At 43.9% G+C, this 24,301-nt stretch overlaps 2 protein-coding genes across 8 annotated transcripts in view; both read left to right on the top strand.

Annotated features, from left to right (window-relative positions):
- mef2aa (myocyte enhancer factor 2aa) overlaps nt 1-21,805 on the top strand; it is a 58,977-nt gene extending 37,172 nt beyond the window's left edge. For 3 of the 7 annotated variants that reach the window (XM_084671435.1, XM_084671436.1, XM_084671438.1), the window contains exons 5-11: nt 5,760-5,894; nt 7,537-7,762; nt 13,515-13,699; nt 15,816-15,839; nt 17,464-17,590; nt 17,752-17,875; nt 18,083-21,805. In XM_084671435.1, coding sequence (XP_084527561.1) covers nt 5,760-5,894; nt 7,537-7,762; nt 13,515-13,699; nt 15,816-15,839; nt 17,464-17,590; nt 17,752-17,875; nt 18,083-18,422 — 1,161 coding nt within the window. In that variant the 3' untranslated portion in view covers nt 18,423-21,805. Of the gene's footprint in view, nt 1-5,560; nt 5,693-5,759; nt 5,895-7,536; nt 7,763-13,514; nt 13,700-15,815; nt 15,840-17,463; nt 17,591-17,751; nt 17,876-18,082 lie in introns of all 7 variants that reach the window. The other 4 variants (XM_084671442.1, XM_084671439.1, XM_084671441.1 and 1 more) reach the window with 4 other exon arrangements.
- Nucleotides 21,806-23,925: 2,120 nt separating this feature from the next.
- The window catches only part of mctp2a (multiple C2 domains, transmembrane 2a), a 34,767-nt gene continuing 34,391 nt past the window's right edge, over nt 23,926-24,301 (top strand). Inside the window, exon 1 of the mRNA XM_084672706.1 lies at nt 23,926-24,028. The gene's annotated coding sequence lies outside the window, so the exon portion shown is untranslated. The remainder of the gene's footprint in view (nt 24,029-24,301) is intronic.

Genomic DNA, 24,301 nt, shown 5'->3' with positions numbered 1-24,301 from the left:
AATGAGAGTTGTCCATGTACGAGCGACCACAACAACCTCCTGGGCTGGGTAGAACAATGACCATGGTTATGTTCAGGGCCGAACCGTAAGCCCAGCCCCATGTTCTCTGCTGACCTTGTGGTCCCCCACCGCTGAAATAAGGCGCCGCATCCATGCACAGCGGTCTCTCTGTGTTAGCTCGCCCTGTGCAACAATGAGCTTGCCCTTGTGTCCCCCCACCCCCCTCCCTCCACCCTGGGGCGAGGACAGAGCAGGGAGAGTTGGAGGGAGGAGGAGGTGGGAGGGGGGGGGGGGGGGAGGTTAAGGGGTTAGTTGGCAGCATGCCACCTCCCCTGCCAGCGAGAGAGGGCTGGCATGCCTCAGATTGATGAGGGCAGGTCTGAGGTCTGGGTATAGAGTGTTGCAGAACAGACGTCCTGCTGGCACATCCTGCCCTCTCTGCCGCCCAGCCCCGGCCCTCCGCGCTCGCCTTATCGGAACTCCTAATTGTCCTTATGAATATTTTAGAGGCAGGCAGGAATGGGAGTTGGGGGCGGGGGGTATGGTTTCAAGGGCCCTGACAGCTAATGATCCACTCAGCGGGCTTAGAGAGAGAGTGAAGGAGAGGGAGGGGGAAAGGGAGTGAAGGCAAAGAAAGAGAAAAAGAGAAAGTGAGTGAGTGAGAGAGAGAGAGATGGGACGTGATTTCATAGTTCCACCGTGTCATTTTCTGTATGTACATATTTAACTTCATTAAGGAGCCATATCTACAGTGTATTGTTATGTATGCATGGCACATTGCACCGGTGCTTTTTCAGAAGAGCCATTAAGAGAAGGGGTGCACATGCATCACTGTGTTCCCATTCTCTGAAAACATCTGCAGTTGATGATGACTTTGAGATGCCTTCATCCTCAATTTGTACTTCAATTCCCACTTGGCAAAACTGTCTGGAAATATCCAGTCCACTGATTGAGTGTTCTCTTTGACTGCGGCAACTAATAGCTTTGTCACATTACATCCCTCATTCAGCCCAGTCTCTAAGCAGAGCAGCTGTCTCTCCGAGGAAAGGCAATGCACTGGCATCTTACTTGATAATGTGAACAGGCTATATTTATCAAAGTGACAATCTAGTTGGTCAACCACAGGTAATTTTCTGAAGTACTGTATAATGAGCTGGGGGTAAGATAGAGGCTTGGACTGTCATGGCTGTGTCCTTTAAACCAATGCAGACCAGATCACGTTCAGAACCATGGTTCTGTTTCCTTTGTGTCATGATGGTCTGGTCATTATCCCAGGCCTGTACTGGGGGATTCACACTGTCCATTGTTTTGGCACCAGCTGCACCAAGAAGCTAACGACACAACAGACTGTAGACAGACGGTTGGCTGGAGACTTTGCTCCCGCTGTTCCACTTCCTGTCTACCGAGGAAGCTAGACCATGGGCCGAGCCAACGGAAGGACACGCGCATGAGGTCATATCCTCTGATCAGCTTCAATGCTGATGTGAAACGGTCATGAGATCACCCCAGATCCATCTGGAACCCGCAGCAATGTCCTGTATCTCTCCCTCTAGCCCTGAAGTCACAAATGTGGGATTTTGTAGTGAAAATGAGTGGAAGCCAGTGGAGGATTTGTGACATGGAAACAGATGCCTGGTGATAATGAACAACTAGCAGACGCTTTCATTCCCCTCAAGTTGAAACTGCAGCACCACAGGGAAAAGGGAACATGGGTTCCGTGAAAGACTCTTAAGATGTTATATAAGAGCCGAACTCTCTCCTGAGAAGATAAAAAGCCTTGCTATCAGCCTCCTCACCATGCAGATTTCAAGTGCCATCGCACTAAAAAAGAGGTACTTTGATAAGCACATTAGATGGAACAGTACAAACAGAATGGTTATGTCACGAGGATTAGAACGCTACCTTTCTTAGTGTGGCATTATTCTCGAGGGCTAACTGGCTGCCCTGTGGAGTTGGAAGGTATGGACAGGACCGGCCTCGAGCACCAATTGATGCCATACAGTATGCATGCCTTAGGTGTGCCTGCTTGTGTGTGTGTCTAATGGACTGTACTTATGTCAACCAATAATTGGTGTCAATATGGTTGTTGAAATAAACTGAAGGAGAATGTGTGTTTCATCTTGCACTCCTGCTCTCAGATGCTGTACTCGAAGCTACTCAGAAGAGTAGCTTTCTTCCCATTGTGACTTCACACACAGCAGAATAAATGATGGTCTAGCTTGCCTTCCTTTTCAAGCCATCTCTACAATCACTTCACATGTCTATGTTGCTGTTTTTGCAGTGCATCACATAGTACTGTATAAGTTAAAAACAGAAAGCCCTTGACGCAAGAGTGGGGTGCGCATAGGAGTAAAAGGCTGTTCTGAGGTACACAGGGCAGTATATTACTCAGGCCCATTTCACTCAAAGTGCTTCACAAGGAACAGGTACAGTAGTGTACGTAGGTGGCTTACGCAAGAACTGCGGCTCCATGTTATTTTTAACCGGTGCGGTTGGGTTCACGTTGATTTAGAATGAAAATCTGTCAAACTAAAAACGATTCAAAATTACATTTTGGGTCCAACTATTCAACTCTATGTGCCCATCATGTTTATGGTCTTAGAAGAGAATATCTTATATTTTTTATTATTTTTTTACAACTGATATTGAAATCTAGCTGGCATTGGTAGCTCTACAAACACACACACACACGCACACACACGCACACACACACACACACTTTGATGCCTTGGTGGTTTGTTGTTAGACACTCACACTCCTCATTTTGCCTGTTATGCCAAACTTCTATCAATACAGGTCTGGATGGCTGTGAGAAAATAGTATCTGGCCTTGCTCCCACTAATCTCAGTGAGCCTTTCAGGGCCTTGTGAATAGATTACACAAGTTCCCTCGTCACTCCTCTCCACAGCCCTTATAACACACAGTACTCCCCTGGAAAAGTTGTTGAAAGCACTACTGTATTCACTGTTGTCTGCCTGCGCCATCTTCCAGGAACAAACAGCTACACTTCACTCTTGAAGGCTACTTTAAAATCCGTCCAAAACATTTCTTCAATCGGAAAAAGAACACATTTTGTTTAGGTGGCAATGAATGAATTCTAGTTGGCTACGTTTTCTAGGTCACAGAGTCTCTGGGGGGCAGGTTTGACTGGGGTCGTAGCCTTCAGGCCTCCCCCTGGCCCCTTCTAAGGCCATGTCAATATGACGCTCTCTCTGATTGGTCAGGCTGGGGTGCCGAGGCCTGGCAGGTGTCTGGGAGAGGGACACCTGTTTGGCCATGTGCTGATTTAGTGATCCATTTACCGGGAGCTGTGGACAGGCTCTGTGGGACATTCGAAACATGCCAAGTCATTTAAGAAGGACTTATGGACGTGCTGTGCTGTCCCAGACCTCCACCCTGGAACCAACACGTCGGACACAGAACCAGCCAGGCAATGTTAACTGCTCACCGAACCAGCCAGACACTGTTAACTTCTTACACAACCAGCCAGGCAGTGTTAACTTCTCACAGAACCAGCCAGGCAGTGTTGGGAAGCCACACATATTTTAGCCCATGTTCCGCTTTTCATAGAATTAACTGGTTGTTGAGCAAAGTGTTATCCAGTCTGGGTGAAGGGGTGCCCCATGGTTTGTGGAAAGGGCGGTGGTGTGCCTCTCTGGAAGTTTCCAGCCAGACCCTCCCTGACTGTCCAGAGATGGAGGGTGTGTGTGGCTGGGCTTCCCTCCTCACACCACCATGCTCAGCCAGTCCAACCAAGCTATTCCCCTAATGACCAGGTTGGAACTTTAATTTGCAGCTCCCAATCAGATGTGTGGCAGTCTGGCGGAGAACATGCATAGTTTCCTTGGTAAATACAGGCCTTTCAGAACTGTAACTAGAGAGGGCTAGAGTTGTTCAGTAAACAGGAAGCAAACCAGGAAGGCGTTTTCTTCGAATAAGAAGAATGTCTGAACTTCAACCACCACACCAAGCAGCAGTCAATCTGAATGTCTGCGCTTTTGTGTATCATCATCGTCCTTGAGAGTTTACGGAAATATCCAAAAAACGGAGTGCCTTTCAGAGAACTAAGGCGATGTTTACATTACGCTAAACCCTTAGCATACATGCAGAAGTATTCATTGACGTGTATGGTATAGTAAACAATGGTTGAAATTGAGGTTTACTACATTTGCTAGGGCTGCCATTGTGGACATACTGTACCTTTCAGTCAGAAAACAATCAGCGTGTTCATACTGGTAGCCTGCTACTGTTAGTCTCCCAAATCTGAGCTAATGAGAGTTTCAGGGTCTGTGTGTGATACTGAGCTGTAGGCTGTATAAGCTTCACTGTCAGATATAGATCAGAATGAACCCCAGTGTACTGTCAGACAACTGTCAGTGAGCACCAGCTGCTGAACACACACACACACACACATGCATGGGCACACGCGTGAACGCGCGCACACACACACCCAGACACATACGTTGTCTCCACCTCCAGGGTGATGGAGACAGGGGCTGAGACTAAGGGCTCATTAGAGTGTGTAGGCCCCTCTCCTATCCGCTAGCCTATGGCCCCTGCATCCATAGATGTCAGTGACCTTTCTGTAGACGGGGGCCAGAGGAACAGACCACAGACAGGCAAGGGCAGAAGTTTAGACCTGCAGCATCCTGATAGGGGAACCTACAGAGCCCACGTATAAATCATATTTGATGTGCGCCGGACTGATATCACATGCTGTCAGCCAGGCTTGTTAACACTGTCATTCAGACCTTTAATGATGTTCCACACAACACCGTTTTTTTATTTGGCTCGCTTCTCAGGTGGAGGCTTTTGGAAGAGCTGAAAAATAAATAAAGGACTTCTTCTCTATCGCCCCACACCACAGTGTGTGCTCTTTGCTCTTACAATAATCGTTCTATTTCATGCTCTAATAAGCGCTTTTTACCGCGTGTGATAATCCATTTTATTTCCTACATTACTTAACTTTGATAAGATCCCCTGAGTGGCAACCATGCTGAATGGAAGCCTGGGACATTTTAAACAGCTGCTTTGTGCTATCCTCTTATGGTGGGGCGTCTTCCAGCTTGGTGGATTATGATAACTGAAAGATAATTCACTATGCATCGGAACACACACATGCATTGAGGAGAATAGAGAAAGGGGGTGGGGGTGGTGAGATAGAGGACAATATTTAGTTTCTCCTGTTCTGAAGCATTCTGAAGGATAAAAGGATAAGGAGGGAATGCTTCATTTCTTCCACAAACATACTGTTCTGTGTCTTTGCCCACCTTGCACCTTTCACTTGAAATGTCATGATTGTCATGTCAATTGCCAATTATTGTTATCATCATGTAAATGGCTCCTAATTATGATCAATTATGATTACATACAGTAATGACCTGGTATATTTCCCTTGGTCCTTTGTGTCATGTTACAATTTTTTTTACATGTGTATCATGTTTGAAAGTATCGTTTCTTTGCAGTTCACATTTATCTTAATCTCTATAGACAAAAACTATTATATTAAGCTAAGACAAAGATGTATGCTGTATCTGTGAATTGTGCAATTTTATTTCAGAAATTAAGAACCAAAGGCCATAATGACTGTGCCAGTCCTGATCCTGATGACTGTTTTGGGCACAGCCCCCTCATGGACGACCGTTTCGGCAAACTAAGCGAAGAGAGTGATTTAATGTACAAGCGCTGTGGTGTAAGTACTTTATCTCCTCCCTGCCTTTTTGTGTTGATTTCTGTCTTTATGTTGATGTCCACTACAGGCGCTAAACAAGAAAGAACACAGAGGTTGTGATAGCCCGGACCCCGATGCCTCATATGTCCTCACTCCTCACACAGAAGAAAAGTATAAAAAAATTAATGAGGAGTTTGATAATATGATGAGAAATCATAAAATCGTAAGTAAATGCAATGTTTCTGCTTGGCTTTGTGGCACGAAGGATTTTCACCCTTGATTTGACTTTTTTCCCTTGTTTTTTGGTATCACACCCTGCAATTTCTTTTCTCTACTTTAAAACAAACATGTACTACTCAAAGCATAACCCTTTTCTGCGCATTTGAAGTGTTTTGTTTTTGTTTATTCACTCTCCAACCTTTATTGACACACGTTGATAAGATCACAAAATGATTATAGATGGAACCTTTTCAGGACTTGAGGAATTAGAAATATTTTCTGATGAATCTGAAACAAAACCGAAGGATACATTTAAAGAAAAGAGAGGCACAGATAAATTCAGAAAAGCTGAGGGAAAAAGTAATACATCTCCTGTTCCACCCCCTGTTTGCCCTGTAGCTTTAGTGATTTATGTGTTTTTTCTTTCATTTTTTCCAAAAACCCAATTTTCTGCCTCAAGCAGATTGCAAAATGTTATTTTTTTTTTATTATTATTGCATTACGTTATTTTCAAAAATCTTGGAGGATGGGGGAAGGGGATCTATTACAGTATGTGATGTATCTCCTCCCCTCCCCCGTCTCTCTCTCTGTTCTCTCCTAGTTGTCCCCTCCCTGATGGGCTCACTTGTGGTCTTCCCCTCATCTCCGGGCCAAGATCAGTGAACTCTTATTCTGTATTCCCCCCCTCCCCCCTCTCCATCTTGATGGCCTATGATCTGGTGGTGGTTAGAAGTATCTAGAGCTACAATAGACAATTGTGATCTTATTGCGGGTGACAACCACAGACTTCTGCAAGAGTGTAGTATTTTTGAAACTGTTATTTTTTTTTCATTTCCTGATTCTGACATGGAGAGCTCCACTGTTTGCCATTAACAAACTAATGACATCACTAACTGTCTCACTGGACACTGTGAATGGAGGAATTTCTTCTCACCTGTAACTGCCACTTAGTCACTGGACAGTCAGCACTGCACAGGCACAGACCCACAGCAATCTGATACCCTGTAGAACTGAACACAAAGATACATTCAGTGAATATGACTCATGATGATTCATAATTCAAATGAATCATGTAGAAAATGAAAAAATTATATTCAGCTGTGATGACTATTGCAGTGCTGACTGGTTTCCTGGCACTGTTTTGTTTTACAATGGGCATGCCGTTTGAATACTATTATTTGTTTTGAGTGAAAATGTTTTCATTTGAATTCATTTACTGTAATACATGGGTTTAAAAACAATGTGTAATGTGTGCTATGAGTTCTCCGGGTGCATCTTTACTCCCTGTAAAATATGGCATAAAGGTTTCCATGAATTGTAATGCCTTGAAATCGTACTTCTTCCATTGTCTAGTATCCTCGTCCGTTCCCCCATGCCACAGGGAACCTGCTGCCTCACAGACAGCCCTGATCCTGATCATGTGAGCAGGGATCTGCTGCCTCACGGACAGCCCTGATCCTGATCATGTGATCAGGGATCTACTGAGGAGCAGACCTCCATGGGGAATCTCTGTTAACCATGCCGCCATGCCTGCTCCACCGTTCCAGTTTCAGCTGTGCCACCCCTCCCCCCAGCCCCCCGTGATCCTCCGGTCTGCGTCAGGCCTTTGATTCTCTGCATGTGTGTGTGTCTGCCCCCCTCTGCAGCCCGCAGCGTTGCCCCAGCAGAACTTCTCCATGCACGTGGCAGTGCCCGTCTCCAACCCCAACGTCATGGCCTACCAACACGGGGGCCCGCTGAGCACCCAGGCCCTGGCAGCCGGCGCCGCCTCACTGAGCGACAGTGGGATGCTGTCTCCTCCCCAGGCCTCCCTGCACAGGAACGTGGGCTCCAGCGGGGGCCCGCAGAGACCCCCCAGCGCAGGCAACGCAGGTCAGTGGGGGCCACCCTCATCAACCTCATGTCTTCACTTTTCCGATGGTTTTGTGGTCATTTTAGCACCGCGATAAGGTTGTTTCCTTCAGGTATACAGTACCAAGTAACCCAGAGTAGTGCCACTGTGTTGCCAGTTACCAAATAGGCTTTAGCAACAAAGATGTGGTCATCATAATTCAGACTAAAAGCAGCTGCATCAGCGTTTCCCCTTAACTATGCAGTAGAACCAATACATTGTTCCCATGCACAGCAGAGGGCTACCACATTCTTTAAACAAATATGTAAAGTAGATTTTCCTGTGGTAAATAATGCCTGAGCTAACTTGTCTGTGAAGTCATTTTCATAATGACAGCACTGACCATCATGAATCCACAATCCTTTATTTAATTTGATCAGAAAGACCTACACACTGAAATGTTCTAACATTATTTATTTACTTGCACACAAGTCATACGGAGGGATTCTGTGAAAACATGGGTCAATGAAACACTTGGGTTGTCTAAAGGCTCTCAGTCAAACCATCCATCCAGTAACATCCTTACTAACACTGTCCCACTGTCACTTGTCTGTACTAAAACACATTAGCTTCAGATAAGCTCTATGTGTTTGTCTACGCTGCTACGCTACTATTCCTTTGTAGTACTAATCATGTGAACTGGACCAACCAAATAACCCAAAATATCTTAAAATGGGACACTGGCATTTTGTGACTGACTTACGGCCATTCCTTGAAAACAATGTATTGGCTGGCTAAACAAAGTGAGTGAAGAGAACATAAATGTAAACTCTGCCAACAAAATAAACAGAATGATTTCCCACTCAGCATTGCTTCCCATGGCTGTCCAGACAGAGTGGACACTATTTGACACTAAATGGATAAGAAATACCATGTTGTTCCCAGTTTGACGTGTCATTTTTATTTGCGTTTGTTCCTAGAGTGCAGACTAGAAACAGCCTTTGTGTCCTTCTTGCCACCTCCTTCATTTGACGGAGCTCTCACATATCTATCCTGGCCGAAGGATGCAAATAGTTAATTCTATCACTGTGTGTGCATCTCATTAGGTCTTATGTTGGCTACCCCAGACCTCTCAGTATGAAACGGCGTGGGCCCCTGCCCAGAGGGTAAGTTCCCCAGTCTGGGTAGGCCTTGGCTGTCTCCAGGCCTCACCACCCTCAGTAGCCCTGCCACCCTTGGCACAGTTTGCTGGGCTGGATGCCTGTGTTTCATGAGACATGGTCAGACACTAGCGGGTGTCACTTAAGCTGATAATTACTAGTCAAACTCACATTTAATTGCATGCGAAGGCGGGATTGACGTGAAGGCACTTGTCTAAACAGCTGGGAGATTTGGTTGGACGGTAACGCCCGTGGTCATCCACGCATATTGAAGTGATGGTGAACCTTTAGGTGTTGTTCATATGTCCAAAGTAAGCTGGCTCTGGATTTTCACAATATTAAGGAATCGGGTCAGCCATTGGAGCCTGTGTAAATGCCATCACTCTGCTCTCTCAGGGTCAACATGGCAGTTACTCAAAGGGTTAACAGCTGGCCAGTGTTGACGCAGCTGATTGGCTCTGGCAGGTAAACAAACACAGGGTTTCTGGCACCTCCATCTCGCCTCCAGTTTCCTTCCCTCTATTGACAGGTGCATCTGTGTTACCCAGGCCCACAGTGGCCCATATAAGGCTGGAGAGGGCAGGCGACATGCCCAGGGCAGCAGAGCCCTGGAGGTGGTAGTGAGGTGGCTGAGCGGTTAGGGAATCGGGCTAGTAATCAGAAGGTTGCCCGTCGATTCCCGGCCGTGCCAACTGACGTTGTGTACTTGGGCAAGGCACTTCCCCCTACTTGCCTCGGGGGGAATGTCCCTGTACTTACTGTAAGTCGCTCTGGATAAGAGCGTCTGCTAAATGACTAAATGTAAATGTGTTCCGTCCATGACATCCCTCCAAGTCCTGTGTGCACAATGACCAGACAGCCTGTCATGGCTGCAGTGTCAGAGTCAGAGGCAGGTGGAGCCTGTTTCCCTGCCAGGGCCTCATCGATATTGTGAAGCAGAGTGCTTCAGTATTTTCAATCCCAAATAAAACCGTTGCACTTAATGGAGCATGCTAAAGTTGTTTCGCACCCCCAAATTAAGTGACACGAGTTCCGCTACGTTGGTTGTGCTGACCTGGTAAGCGGCAGGTATGATGTACAGAGGGTGTAGGTGGTGCACTTTTGAGTGCCATGCCAGGGGGTGTCAGGACTTGGCACATGGCCGGGAGGCTGCAGCTGTTGTTTGTACCAACAGGGTGGAACACCAGAGGCTTCTGGGAGAGAGAAGCACTCTGCTGTCATATGACCATTCTTGACATAGCATGGAGTTCTCCAGACACAGGCCACAGGGATTAGAGCAGGCAGGAGGAACTCTCCCTCAAGGAACTCACTCTCTTTTTCTCCCCTGGTAGCATGCATAGATATCACAGCCGAGAAGCTTGCAAGCAGGGAGAATGTCCAAGGAAAAGTTCTGGATCACTGATTAAACCCTGGGAATGGTGGCACTGATCCAGTCTCTATAGCCCCTTGAGAAACCGGTCAGATAAGACAGTGGCACTTTCTGGCAAAGTGTGAGATTTATCATGTTATCCTTGGTCTATGTTGTTTCTTGTGGTAATATTATAAGGTCAGATTAAGGCAAGAGCTTCCTGCACCACTTTCACTGCTAATCAGACATGATGGGTAAGGACGAGATGAGTAATGCCAAGTTAAAGCCATACTTGTACTGCTGTAGTCATTGTAGCACATTGTCCCTGATACTCCACTGGGCTCAATAATTGTCTGGTCTGCAAGCAAATAAATGTAGTAGCAATGAGAGATTTCTTGAGCACTTAAATCTCAAACATGTTATCTGCAATTAGCCATCTGTTTTGGCTGGGATTCAAATACCTAGGGCATGACACATAATGACTGAAAGCTATCCTGATTTCCAGAATTATAGATGATATATGTAATTAGAACTAATCTTGGATTTACAGTGTATTATTTACACCCAATTAGCAATCTGATGTGGAGGTCTTTTATAGATTCTCACAATGCAGTGCATTGAGAATTCAAAACACAGAGTTCTTTGTACTGTATCCATCCTTCACTGGGTTCCGAATTAATAATGAAAGTTTGTCAGAATGTGAGGGATACAATAAAAGAGTTTGTTATGTAACATGCCTGCATGCTAGGCAGCTTCCTTTATTAAGACTGGAGAGTTTCTCGAAGAAAATGACAAAGCCTACTGGCATACCGACAGAATGCGTCCATCCTGATGTCTGAGGGTTCTTGTTGGACCTTGAAAAACGATTTTACGTTCGCAAAAAGCTTCATGTAGTCCACCTTTTTCTATATCAGGAAGTATTGAACTCAACTCCTTCCACTTGGAGGCCACTCATCATTGAATATGGTGGAGTTCTAGGAATAATAGGACGACCCTTGTCTCAGTCTCTTTCCCATACCCATCTCAGGCCCCATGCTCTGTTCCCTGTGCCAAAACAATACCAAAGCAGTGTCTGAGCAGTTACTGTTCGGGCTCATTTATAGAGCCTATAAATAGAATTTGCTCTCCTTTCCACTTAATCTATTAGAGGCCCCACGCTCTACAGCCATTAATCTTTTCTCATTCATGCATGCATATGTTCTGCGCTGCTCTGGCGTTGGCCTACTGACACCCCGGCCAGCGTCAGTGTAGCTCTATGGAGAACCTGAGCGCTAGGCACAGTTTTGTCAACAGGGTTATTTGTCCTTTTTTCTGTCTCCACTTCAAATGAAAGCTGAACGATTGAGTCGTGAAGACAAGACCTTATGTAATGTAGCTCCCAAGGCCATCTAAATTATTTAGGAACAATGAGTCTTTTTATTTACACAAACATTGAATACAAACATCCTTTTACAAGCTCTGTGTTTACTCTGAGAATACTGTATTGTTAATGTTTGGTTGGATAGTTTCTGAATATGGAATGAAAAGTCTAGCATATGCTACTATACACATAGACTCATCCATAATCTCAAGGCACAGTGTACTGCACTGCACATATAGTGTACAGTATTTCACATCAGCCTGTTGCTGTGGAGCACCACTGCCTGACGGCTATGTAAAATTAAGGTCACAGAGCTCTTCTTTTTCGCTAGGCCGAGTCTATGCCTGTGATGCCCACACATTCTCGTTATTGCAACACCAGATTTTCAACTGATTACATGCAACTATATATCATAAGGTTGAGATCATAATCAGAACGTTTTTTCTTTGCACCTTTTGCATGTGGAGTACAGTAGTCTAGGACTCTAGGGCCCACCGACCACACACACATGCACAAAGACACACATCACGATGTTCCTCATGGCAACCCATCCCCATCATGTATTTCCTTTGTGCATTGTTTGACTTGTGCGTCAACTCATATGAAGAAATTGCTGATTGAAATAATGGAATTCATATAATGGGTTATTTACACAGACAAGAATAGCTTTCTCACCCAATGTTATAAAGTAAAGCAACTATTCCAGGAAGACAGTTGCATTATAGACCCAATCATTAAACCAATAAATAGCTGCCTTTTTTGTCCAGTCTGCTGTTTTGAGGGTCAAATGGTATTATTGCTAAATCTATACTCTTTAGATTTGCAGCAGTGAGTCCAGTGTAGCATAGGATCAAGAGAGCTGAGCGCAATGGAAGCTTGCGAAGGGTGTTGATTCAGCTGCGAGACACTATTGTGGACCTCACAATTGTTTATTTGATCGTGTATTGTTGGGGTCCTTATCGGTAGTTAGACGGGGATTGTTCCTTTTTTCAGCGAGCGAGAGCCGTCTCGTTGGGCAGTGGACTTGTGTTTCAATAGAACACAATAGGGCACTCGGTTACATGTTGAAGTGTGACACTGATCTGTTGATGAAATACTAGATAGCATCGATTTTTCTTTCTTTCAGGGTGTTTTTGTTCATTATTTTTACCCATGTTCTATGCATTTTCAATTTTCAGATTTATGAGAGGGCTTAGCTGAATAACACTCTGAACAGTGAACTGCTGTACACTGTTGAATTTGTGTTTTGCTTTGCCGCTGATTCCTAAGACTCAGACATATGAACATTGACACAGTGGTGATCTGACATCTAGGCCTGCAGTATGCCTGCATGACTTGGCCTGCACTGACTGCTACTCACTGTATCTCTGCAAACTCGGAAACGGTTTCATCACCATGTCCCCTCTTCTCTCTTCCTGCTGCCTGCCACAGGAAATGACCCTGGGTGGTGGGTAATCTAGCATTATGACTCAGAGCTTTGTTAGCCTGCCATGACTTACAGACAAGTAGAAAATGACATCTTCCACGTTCATGTAAAGCTGTGTGTCCAATAGTTAGTTTGACAGGTTTTGCCGAAAATGTGTTTGCAAAAATGCAATTGCTATCTGAGCACATACGTCAGTCTCAGCCGTTCAGATCTTGTAAACAGTCACACTACATTTGTTCAGTGAATTCCCAAACATCCCAACTGACTTTGATGTAATAATGTGCACGGCGAATGAAAGGCTCATCAATTTTCAAATGGAGGTTTTATTTTTGTAAATGTGCTGGATAATTATCCCAGTCTATTAAAAGTGCCCAGAGGGTTAAGAACACTTGACGTTGCTTGCTGTAGCGTTCCAGGCAGTTTTCAAATGGGGCATTGGAAGTTTGGCTGATGACTGCATGCTCTCCTGACAGCCTTGAGTGTCCCTGTGTGTCTGCAGGGAACGGCTTCATCAACCCCAGGGGATCCCCGGGACTCCTGGCCACGCCCAGCGGAAACGGTCTGGGCAAAGTCATGCCCACCAAGTCTCCACCGCCCCCTGGAGGGAACATGGGGATGGGCGGCCGCAAGCCAGACCTGAGGGTGGTTATTCCTCCATCCAGCAAGGGCATGATGCCTCCTCTGGTGAGTGCAGCCCCCGTCCCTCTGTTTCACAGGAGCAGAGCAGCTGAAGTGGAAAGCATCAGAGAAAAATCTACTCCTGGGCGTCTCACAGTTTGGCTCAGCCCCGGCCCACGCACCCCCCTGTTGCGTGCAGCGGTGGGAGTTCCACAGCATCCCCTGATGGTATCTCTGTGGTGTGGCGCGCGGCGTTATTAGTGTTTTCACCGGGAGGAACGCTGCCTACACTTCAGTGTGTGTGTGTGTGTGTGTGTGTATGTGTGTGTGTGTTGTCTAAGTATTATTTCTCTTGTATTTGTTCTCCTAGTGGATCTCATTTACAGTGTACACTACAGCTCTGATTTACTGCCATCAGCAGCAATCACAGAGAGGCGTGCTCATGCTACATTCTTCGGTGATCGCAGCAGTCTGTGGTGGGTGCCAAGAAGCCCCACAACACAGCTGACTAGCTCCACCAAATCTTAGAGGCCCAGGTGCCTCCACAGCTACTCAATTATTCATATTGAAATTAAAGGCCCTTTCTAATTATAATAATTAAGGTGCAAAGATCTCTGACCACGCTGAGCACCTGAGGCTACACTACATTGTCACGGTCGTAAATCACCGTGTGCAAAAAAAAGAAAGAAGAAGAAAGAAAGAAAAATAGAAGGGGAGAATAGTTTCTAAGAACTTTGCCAACAATCTACCCTTTCCAAGTTGCAGCATTGCTCAGAGTGCTGGTGTTCTCAGCAATTGGAGTTTCTCCAGGAAACGGAGGGCTTGTTTGGTAAATATACGGAGGATTACCTGGTGGTTACCTTTGATGTTCCCGTCACAATCCACACCTAGATTTGGAAGAGTAAAGAACGCATGTTGCCATGCCAGCATTCTCCAAGTGCAGCTGCTGAATGCAAGCAACAAGTGAACTTAGCGTGAGGACAGAGCCATTTAGCGAGCTCTTAATGAAGAGCTAACTCGTGGGATTGTCTCTGCCGGGAGAGATCCAGCAATCCCTGGCATGTCAGGGAGCTGTGGCAGGGGGAGGGCCTGCTCTGTCACTGTAGACTAACCCTTCCAGATGGGGAGAGTCAGTCGAGGGAGGGGGCAGCCTGTGGCAGGTCTGCAGACAGCCTGTCATTAGGCCATAATGGTATTAAATTAATCACATCTCTGTGTGACAGAGTGGGGATGAAGGCTTAATCAGGGGCCCAGAGTGTGAGCTAGATAATATCTTGTCACCCTTGTCTTGTCTTCCTGCCGCTGTTGATTGAGTGTGGGTATTAAGACGGTCCTGGCCTGGGCCCGGTCTGTCCCACAGCACGGAGAAGATGGAAGACTGGATTCTAGTTGGACTCAAGCACACTGACGTTCTTCAGTGTAGGGCAAAACACCAGCAAGGAAAATGCTGAGAAAGGCATCGGCTTGTTCAGCCATTAGTGATAATGCCTCTCGCTGTTGTTTTTGAAAAGTTGACCTACATCTTAAGGCCTAATAGAGAGATGCACGAGCAGTACACACCCACACATTAGGATCACAAGTGGGCTTCTGTTAGGTTAGCAACTGGACTAGCATATTGAACACATTTAGCTTTAAAGTCAGCGAGCCATCTTCCAGAGGAATCTGCCTAGCCGTAGGTCTAGTTATGTAATTGGATTGACTGAGTGCTGTATTGACGTGGCCTCAGTATGAGAGGTTAAGCACAGTTTTAATGGAAGGTGAAGTCCATGTCATACGGTGTTTGTGCCGCTTTAACGTCTTTATTAACTTAAGTGTGCTCCCTAATGGACTTCACAGTTGACCTCTGTGACCTCCTTTTCCTTACTGTTCGGCAATCGGTAAAAAAAAAAAACATTGGTCGTCTTTTTAAAATAGCCCAAAGCCAACATCTGCAACAATGGCAGCGTTATTCATGTGGTGCTCAGAATTCAGATAAACACGACGTTCCACAGAAAGCCCTCCTGATTACACAACCACTTGAATCGATAGGGCATGAGTGTGACAAAGAGGGTTCACAGGACCTCGAGCAGCGGGAGCAGAGAGAGAATATGTCCATGTGCGGTATTAGATGACGGCGACTGTAGAAGTCCTCCAGACCTTCCCTAGTAACCCTGCCTCTCTTCTTCTCTTCTGTTGAGAGCAGTCGGAGGAGGAGGAAATGGATTTGGTGAGTGCCGACGCTTCCCGAGGAAAAATGACTGACTGAACATGCTTTCACTTTCATCCCAGCAAAACACATGCAAGGAAATAAATCAGTAATTCTGTAAAGGTGGTGAAGATCGTTCGGAATATGAGAGCAGAATATGTCAAAAGATAGTCTTCTCCTGTGAGTCAGAGAATGTGGAGGATATGGATAATGTTGGCTTCAAGGGAGGCTTCAGCAGAGTTGTGTTTGTCACTGCATGTTATGGGCTTGGCTTGTGGAAGATGCCTTAACCTGTTTGATTCACACCTATAAACCTATGCACCGGGAACATTTGCAATGTCACTGGGGCCTTACGTGTGTGTGCGTGTTGGTTTGTGACCATAAACATTACAGTACCAGACACCTACAGTCCTCAGATGGAGAAATAAAAGTCTGCATTTGAAAGTAGTGTGAGTTTAATTCAGCTGGAAATTGGAAATAACACTGACACAAACACCCAGTTTTGAACTCTTTGGAATGAAGGAGATGACCACATTCGGAATGATGTGATTCTTGGTCTGATGTCATCTTTTAGGAAGGTGTGTGGTAAGAAGCGTCATAGAAGCCCATGGTGAGACTTCTGATCATGAGGTGTTGCCGAAAATGTGTCTGTCATCTCAGCTGGTGATAATGAGGCCAGACCTCTTTAGGAATTCAGTTATTTCCAAGTCATCTTACAGAAATCTATCATATTCTGCCAATGTGATCTCTCTTTCCTTAAACAAAAACATTATGGGTTAGAATTGTATGTGTAAATATAATGAAATAATCTTCAAATAAGCATGCACAGATATATTATAACCAACCAGACCAATGAGTGTTTGGGTTTAATGTGATTGTGTACTAATCGGTGTAGCTACTGTACACATTGTCTTAAGTCTTCAACCACGGCTAATCCTGTTGCATGAAGGCACTGTGTGCTTGGACAGCATGCCAGTCACTGCACTGGACTTGTGTATGGAAATGAGCTCAACCCAAAGGCCATCACTTATTTAGATTAGATTTGTTCACATCACTTTATACTGTGTTAATCACTTCATCTACTATACATATTTTTTTGCTAGTTACGATGTGTTTAGGAGTAGTGGAATTGTGCTTGACTTGGATGACATATTTGACAACCTGTATGACAAAACCTTTTTGGAACACCCTCATCTGTGGTCTGTTTAAGACCATCAGTAATTGTGACACCTACAGTATAGTCCACCATTTGCATAATTGTATAATTTGTATTAAAAAACCCACCTAATTACATTACTTCTAGACTAAGATGATGTGCTATCTTTAATTGTCGAGCCATTTTTCTATTAGATTTTCTATTATATGTAGTCAGAGATGTGGTTAAATGAAGTTATGAAGTCATGAAGTTATAGCGCCACCTTATGGTAAAAACCTTTCATTCCAGTAGTTCCAACATTTCAATTGTCACTCTAAGATAATGTGCGATATTTACCGTGATCTACATTTTGATAAGATAATTGATTCATCCTGAACATAATTTTTTTTAATATCAGTAGTACTGCGTCAGGTTAAATTGTTCTATTCACTTACAGGTTGCTGTGTCTACCGTTGGCTAAATCCTGCTGTTGTATTCTTCTTCTTGTAGAATACCCAGAGGATAAGCGGTTCCCAGACCACCCAGCCACTGGCTACCCCAGTGGTGTCTGTCACCACCCCCAGCTTGCCTCCTCAGGGCCTGGTCTACTCAGGCATGCCCACCTCCTACAACCCTGGTGAGTTTGGCCTCGCCTACTAGTAGCTAATCCCCTGGCAGGTCTGACACCCCTGCCTTCTCCTAGATTGCCAACACTCGCTGCTAGCTCCGGCCCTGTTCTCCTGTGCAGAGAGGTGTTGCTGTGTGGGGGCCTCACCGGGCTCTGTGTTGTTTTCACAGACTACTCCCTGAGCAGTGCAGACATCTCCTCCCTGCAGGGCTTTGGCTCTCCTGGGCTCTCCCTGGGCTCCATGTCGGCATGGCAACAACATCAACTGGGACAGGCAGCTCTCAGCTCTTTGGTGTGAGTAACACACTTGGATACACTCTGCGGTACTGTTCACAAAGACACCCACGTCACTTACTGGACATATTCACCTAGATCCGTGTACATAACCTGTCATGTACCATGCACAGGGTTTGGTTCCCTGTTTTTTTTTTACCGTCTCTCCGATGCCTTGATTCCTGTATAGACACCGCACACTGACACTGCCTCTGTTGTTTTCCACAGGGGTGGTGGTCACCTACCACAGGGCTCCAACCTCTCTATCAACACCAGCCACAACATCAACATTAAGTCAGAGCCTATCTCTCCTCCGCGAGAACGTGTCCCCCCCTCCGGTTTCCCCCAGCAGCAACAGCAGCAGCAGCAGGTGCCCAGCCGCCAGGACCTGGGCCGCTCGCCTGTCGACAGCCTCAGCTCCTCATGCTCCTCCTACGACGGAAGTGATCGCGAGGACCACCGGGCAGACTTCCACTCTCCCCTGGGTCTGGGCAGACCCCCGGCCAGCACAGAGGACAGGGAGAGTCCCTCGGTCAAGCGCATGCGCATGGACGCCTGGGTGACATAGAGAGCCCAGGTCCAGCCCCCTGTCACCAGCCAGCCAGACACAGGGGGAGGGGGAGGGGGAGGAGGGGCAGGAGGGGCAAGGGGTAGGGAGGCTCCCTCAAGCTATGAATATCAGATTATTATTATTTAACTGCATATCATTTTTTAAGAAGGAAAATGGCAACTGAAATAGATGAAAAGATTTTGTCAGGACATATCTAAATTAAACAGGTCACGTATGAAGAAAATTTAAACTCATAGGCAGTTTTGCTGAATTATATACACCATCAGAGGATATTAGGTACTTGGTGCAAATCAGATTAGGTTTACAGGAGTCATTTATTAAGCAGTGAAGATTATTGTAGTCACTGGTTGAGTCCACCACTTACTAGTACTTGCTGTTTTTTGCTATTGTGGTTGCGAGTCACAAAAAGTCTGAGACAGTTATTTGCAGCTGAGGGCCCCTGCTTGTTTATTGTTCAAGCTCACATTTCAAAAACTGCTACAGTAAACATAACTTGTTTAATGTCTCTTTTTTAACTTATTTAAAACATTGATCTGACTTTTTTTAAGATATCAAGCTCAGTGATCTGATCTTCTATTTTATGTAGAAGAGTGTTTCTCTGGTGGGCAACAAGAGCAGCTATCGGATGTGGAAACTAAATTATTGTGTTAGGAGTACAAAAACAGATGGCAAAAATATACTGCAATAACAATATTCATTTTAATTTGATTCAATAAATGTGTAATTAAGGTAACAGTAAATTGTCCAGTTGAACTGGTGACATAACAGCAAGAAATACTTACACTGCTCCAAGCCATTAGTACTGGAAGCCAAATCTCAATTTCCTTCCGTTGTGATGAAGATATTGTTTAGTATACATTTTCTCCGAATGTTTTTGTTTTTATTGTAGTTGCTTTTTAATTGTGCAGATTTTTTGGCAAACATACTTAAAGACATGCAAGCCAGACCTTGAATCAATATCTAAAAAGCCATGAGCACTTGCTGTAAAAATTAAGAATTTGAGCCAAACGTTTTTGTTATGTAAATAGCAACTTTAATATATATATATATTTCACCTTGGTGTGAGTAAGTATGCATTGTACTATCGCCAGAATCAAGGAAAAAGTCTATTTTTGTGGATTACTGCCAAATTTACAAGGCAAGGTCCTTAATGAGTTGAGTATTCACTGGTTTAACATGAACTATTTTGATTATTCAGTATGTTCTTCAAAATGTTTGCCGTTATCAAGTGGTTTTTATTTCCAGAAGGTTGTTTTGGGTCGTTTTCCCTTTAATAGTAGTGACTGTCTGTCCTTACTAAATTGTAACATCAGTGCTGTATGGTTAAAGTTACAATGTTTTAAAAATATATATATTTTGTGACGCATAATTGCAAGGCTTAAGAAAATAAGGTTTCTCCCTACACATTATTTACCTACAGCTGCTGAATACACTGCCAATATCTAGACCCAAGGTCTCAGCACCTCAGAATTTCAGCATCCCAGAATTAGCCTTTGTGAATGTGCATAGCTCAAATTAAAGAAAACATATTTCACAACCCATTTCATCAAACCATTCACATCCATATTAAATTAATTTGATAGAAGTGAACGATCACTTTTCTGAGAAACCTGATCACCCTTGTTCACAAATGTAGTCGTTGTAAATATCATAGCCTAATGTAAAACTTAAGTCATAATAATGTTTAAAAAATCTGTTTTGTTCATTGGCTCACTAGAATATAACCATAATATGTTTGTGGCAAAGGACTAGTTGGGGTCGGAAATGCCTGCTAGGTATAGCAGGCATTCATCGGCAGTGTGCCTCACTGGAAAAGAGCCACAGCACGTCCTGTTGCACTGTTTCAGTAGACAGTTTTCTTTGTGATGAGACTTCTACATGCACAGTCATTTGTTGTCTGTTACAGGGGCCCCTAGCTTGCATTCTGTTCTATCCTACAGTGGCAAGAACATAAATAAATCAAGTAATTCTGCAGATAAATCATACAGTACCTGAAACAATGCAAATGATTTGACTTCATCTCACTGCTGGATTGCATAAAATATTTTTGCTGTACAGGAGGAGTATCACTCTACATTTATTATAGAATATCTTGTGTACTGTAGCCCTTAGACACTCTCTCCACACCTCTCCATTGAATTCATAGCAGTTGGCGATAAGCCGGTAATGATCTATGCAGCACCCAACCCATACTTTGCCAAGACGCGGTCATTGCATAATGTCACACCCAGACTTCATCCTTGATGTAACTAAAGTCCTGTTGGATAAGAATGGATATTCTCAGATACATGTGCTCAGGGTGTGAACCAATGAGGTCTTGACTGTTACCTCTTGTCCAATAGTGACACTGCCTGAATGGAGCTTGAAACCGAGGTTTACCTCAAATTTGGTCACAATCTACAACAGATAATTTTTCCTAAGTTTGACCTTTAATTAAACGGAACCTTTATCCAAATGTTCTGTATAAACAGAAAAATATAAACAATACACTATAACCCATTAGAATCCCATGATTTTACAGCAATAATACCATTATAACAGAATAGCAGCTATTTTGATAGCATCAGCACAAAGTACAGAACCTGCACACTTTAGCACTCGATAGGATTTCAGGGACTTTTCTAGTTTCTCTCTATATGCACAGTTAGCCTTATCCCAAAGAACTGCTGACATGATACAACATTTAAAAAGGTTTCTTAGGCATTACCTAACTTCCTATTCTTGGGGCAGTCATTGCATGCTATCAATAATGAGCAGTCTTACATACCCAAATTTGAGTCACACAAGAAAAGCATAATTAATTTAGAGAGATACTCCTTCTCCATGTACTGTCCAAAAATGTGCAACTGTTGAATGTGAAAGAACAAGGATTCAAGTATACCACAGAATTTTGTCAAAACTTTCTTCACTTTGCTGTGCAAGAGTACACTGCTTTGCTTTATGGCTTTTATAAACAGAACTATGTATTTGGTAATTGTTTGTAGTTAATAGTTCACTCATAGAAGCTGTTTTCGGTTTGAATGCTCAAACCGTTTGGCGGCACAAGCTGGACTTTGTTGCCATGAATGAAACAAACTGTTTCAAAATTAAGAGAGAATTTTGAAATTAATCTGGATTTTATTTCCCTTGAATGTGTTGTTTTATCTTCATTATACAATAAATATTCTAGTGAACTTTTTATTGAATGACTAAGATAATATGCTAGATATTGTTGTACACATTTGTATTCTACATCCACTAGAGTAAAATTTGGCTTTCACTGTGTAATTTAGGTTATTTCGCTTATTCTGTATGAATTAAAAAACGAGATAATGTCCACATGTGAAGTCCCAAACAAAAGACTGACAACTTCATTAAACACCTCAATGTATGCTCAATAATTTACTCTATGTGCCTTACTATCAGAGTAATGACTACTTTTAAATCTTTGTTTTTGTCCACATTCAGAGTGAAAACATTCACATTACCATAAAGTTTGTCATTGGCATGAAACAGGCTAATTTACAATATAGTAAAGATTCACCCCTTTTGTTTCTGAATTTACTTCACAGTGACGTACCAGTAGGTGGCATAAGAACAGCTAAGTGACAGTTAACTAGCTTGGTTGAAGAATGAGATACATTTGTCTCCGGTTAAGTTCTCTACAGGTGCTCTCAAGCTCGTTCATCAGGGTCATCGTGTGTGGGGCTCCTCTTCTGTACACCATTCTCTCCAAGATCCATACACAAACAATGACCAACAGTTAACTGGATATCACAGAGTTACTTTTACAGCTTCATGCCACATGTAACAACATCTTCGGCTAGTTGCCATATGTAACCACATCTACAGTTTCCTATTGAGAACACATAAGTTCCTTGGCAACCGTTCTCCAAGAGAGGAGTTGTGCGACCTTTGAGAAATTAATCATTTTCGTAAAGGGAAGAAAATGTGTGTACAAAAAACAAAGACTGTTTTTTGAAGAAGAAAAAAACTGTTACCGATGACCATGCAAGATCGACCACAATCATGGTGCCAAAGCCACTGAATCAGTCCCTCATAGTCCTCCTGCTGTACTCTAGCGTCACCTACAGTACAATGGATGAATACTGGGCCTTCATAAGGTAAGGTTGCACAATCATAAGGCAAGCATGTGTTACTTTCTCTCATTAGTACGTGCTTTGGCATTGCCATGCTACGCTTTATCAGCAAGTGCTCTAACAAAACCCGTTACTTACATTTACATTTAGTCATTTAGCAGACGCTCTTATCCAGAGCGACTTACAGTAAGTACAGGGACATTCCCCCGGAGGCAAGTAGGGTGAAGTGCCTTGCCCAAGGACACAACGTCATTTGGCACATTCAGGAATCGAACTGGCAACCTTCTGATTACTAGCCCAATTCCCTCACCGCTCAGCCACCTGACTCCCACTACTTGGTTTCTGCGTTCTGCACCTGCTGTGCATGGTGCTGGACAAGCTCCAGGAATCATGAAGAAGAACCAGGCGGGCTTTTGCACTGTTTGAGGATGAGGGTACAGGCCACCTGCCACAGGGGCTTGCCCTTTTCGGGTTCTCACTTCTCCCTTTTAACTGGTTGCCAAGTTGGGCTTCTTTCATGTGGGCCTGAGCTCCTTAAGACGGGTGCAAATATTGAACAAAGCTCGGTCCAAACTCCAACGCATCTGTTGTCACATAGTCACCACTGTTCTGCACAGGCCAGCAGTATGTGGGAACGTCTTTGGGCCTGTTGCTTTGTTTATTCCGAGCAAACATGAATGCTCACTTTTGATGAGCTTAGGCTAAACCATGTTGCACTGTAAATAAATAGAGATGAACGAATTGAATAGAGCCGGGTAAGGCTCCATACTGACAATTGACGCAGTGACTGAATGCCAAGTCGGAAGATATGACATTGGATAACTGAACCACCCATCTTGCATTCTTCAAGTTTATGACTCAGAATCTACAATGTGAATTGTAGGATTGCTACCAAAGCCTGTAATTATGATGCAAATCATAATTGGAATGTTAATGAAAGCACATTATACTTGGCAACAATATAAGTAAATGTTAGTCTTGAGGCAAATACACACCTAATAAACAAAGTATGCATCTTCACATTGTTTATGTCACGTTGTGATAATAATATATTATACAAATCATTTCCTTATTTGTCAAGCTAGATTTCATCCTCAGATTGTATCCACTACATTATATCTGCCAACAAATAGCCATCTAAACCACTATTTATTCTATACTATTGAACGATACTATTTTAATTGGTTTCATGCATTGTACTTTTACAACGCCTTTGTATGGGCTCAGTGTGGATACTGAGTAAGGTCTATGTTATGTAAAAGACTACACCACTTGGCAGATCTATGTGGTTAGCTATGACTCACAATGTTGCTGTATGTCACCTGGTGTGACTGGTGTGGCCTGTTTGTCTCAGGTGAGGCTCCACCAATAGACAGACCCATCTAGAGACACGTCCTTAGTTTTACAATAACAGTGTGTGACTGTTTTCGTCTTACCAGATGAGTTCTTGCAATCACTAAGGAGTCGCACTTTGGGGACTGGTTCATCTAATGAAGGTGCTCAGCTGTGTTATACCTTAGACAGGTAAGTGTTGTTATCTTTTACACTCTTATGTGCAAAGGATTTAGGAGAATGAGAGAGTGAAGAGGGAAGACAGAGGTAATTCATGTATTTTTGTATCGATGTGTGAACATTGTTTGAACATGCATGCGTTCCATACAGAGGCAGATTAAATGCTGGTATTCCTGTAGCTTCCTCAATATATCTTGTCAAATATTCAATATAAAGTATAAAACACAGTTTGATAAAATAAAAAAAACCTATAGGACATTTATCTATCAAGTCTGACATTCCTGT

Source organism: Hypomesus nipponensis, chromosome 14 (genome assembly GCF_054491055.1).
Source record: "Hypomesus nipponensis isolate SF chromosome 14, ASM5449105v1, whole genome shotgun sequence".
NCBI classification, from domain to species: domain Eukaryota; kingdom Metazoa; phylum Chordata; class Actinopteri; order Osmeriformes; family Osmeridae; genus Hypomesus; species Hypomesus nipponensis.
The sequence above is the reverse complement of the archived record's forward strand: the minus strand, read 5'-3'. Positions and strand labels throughout refer to the sequence as shown.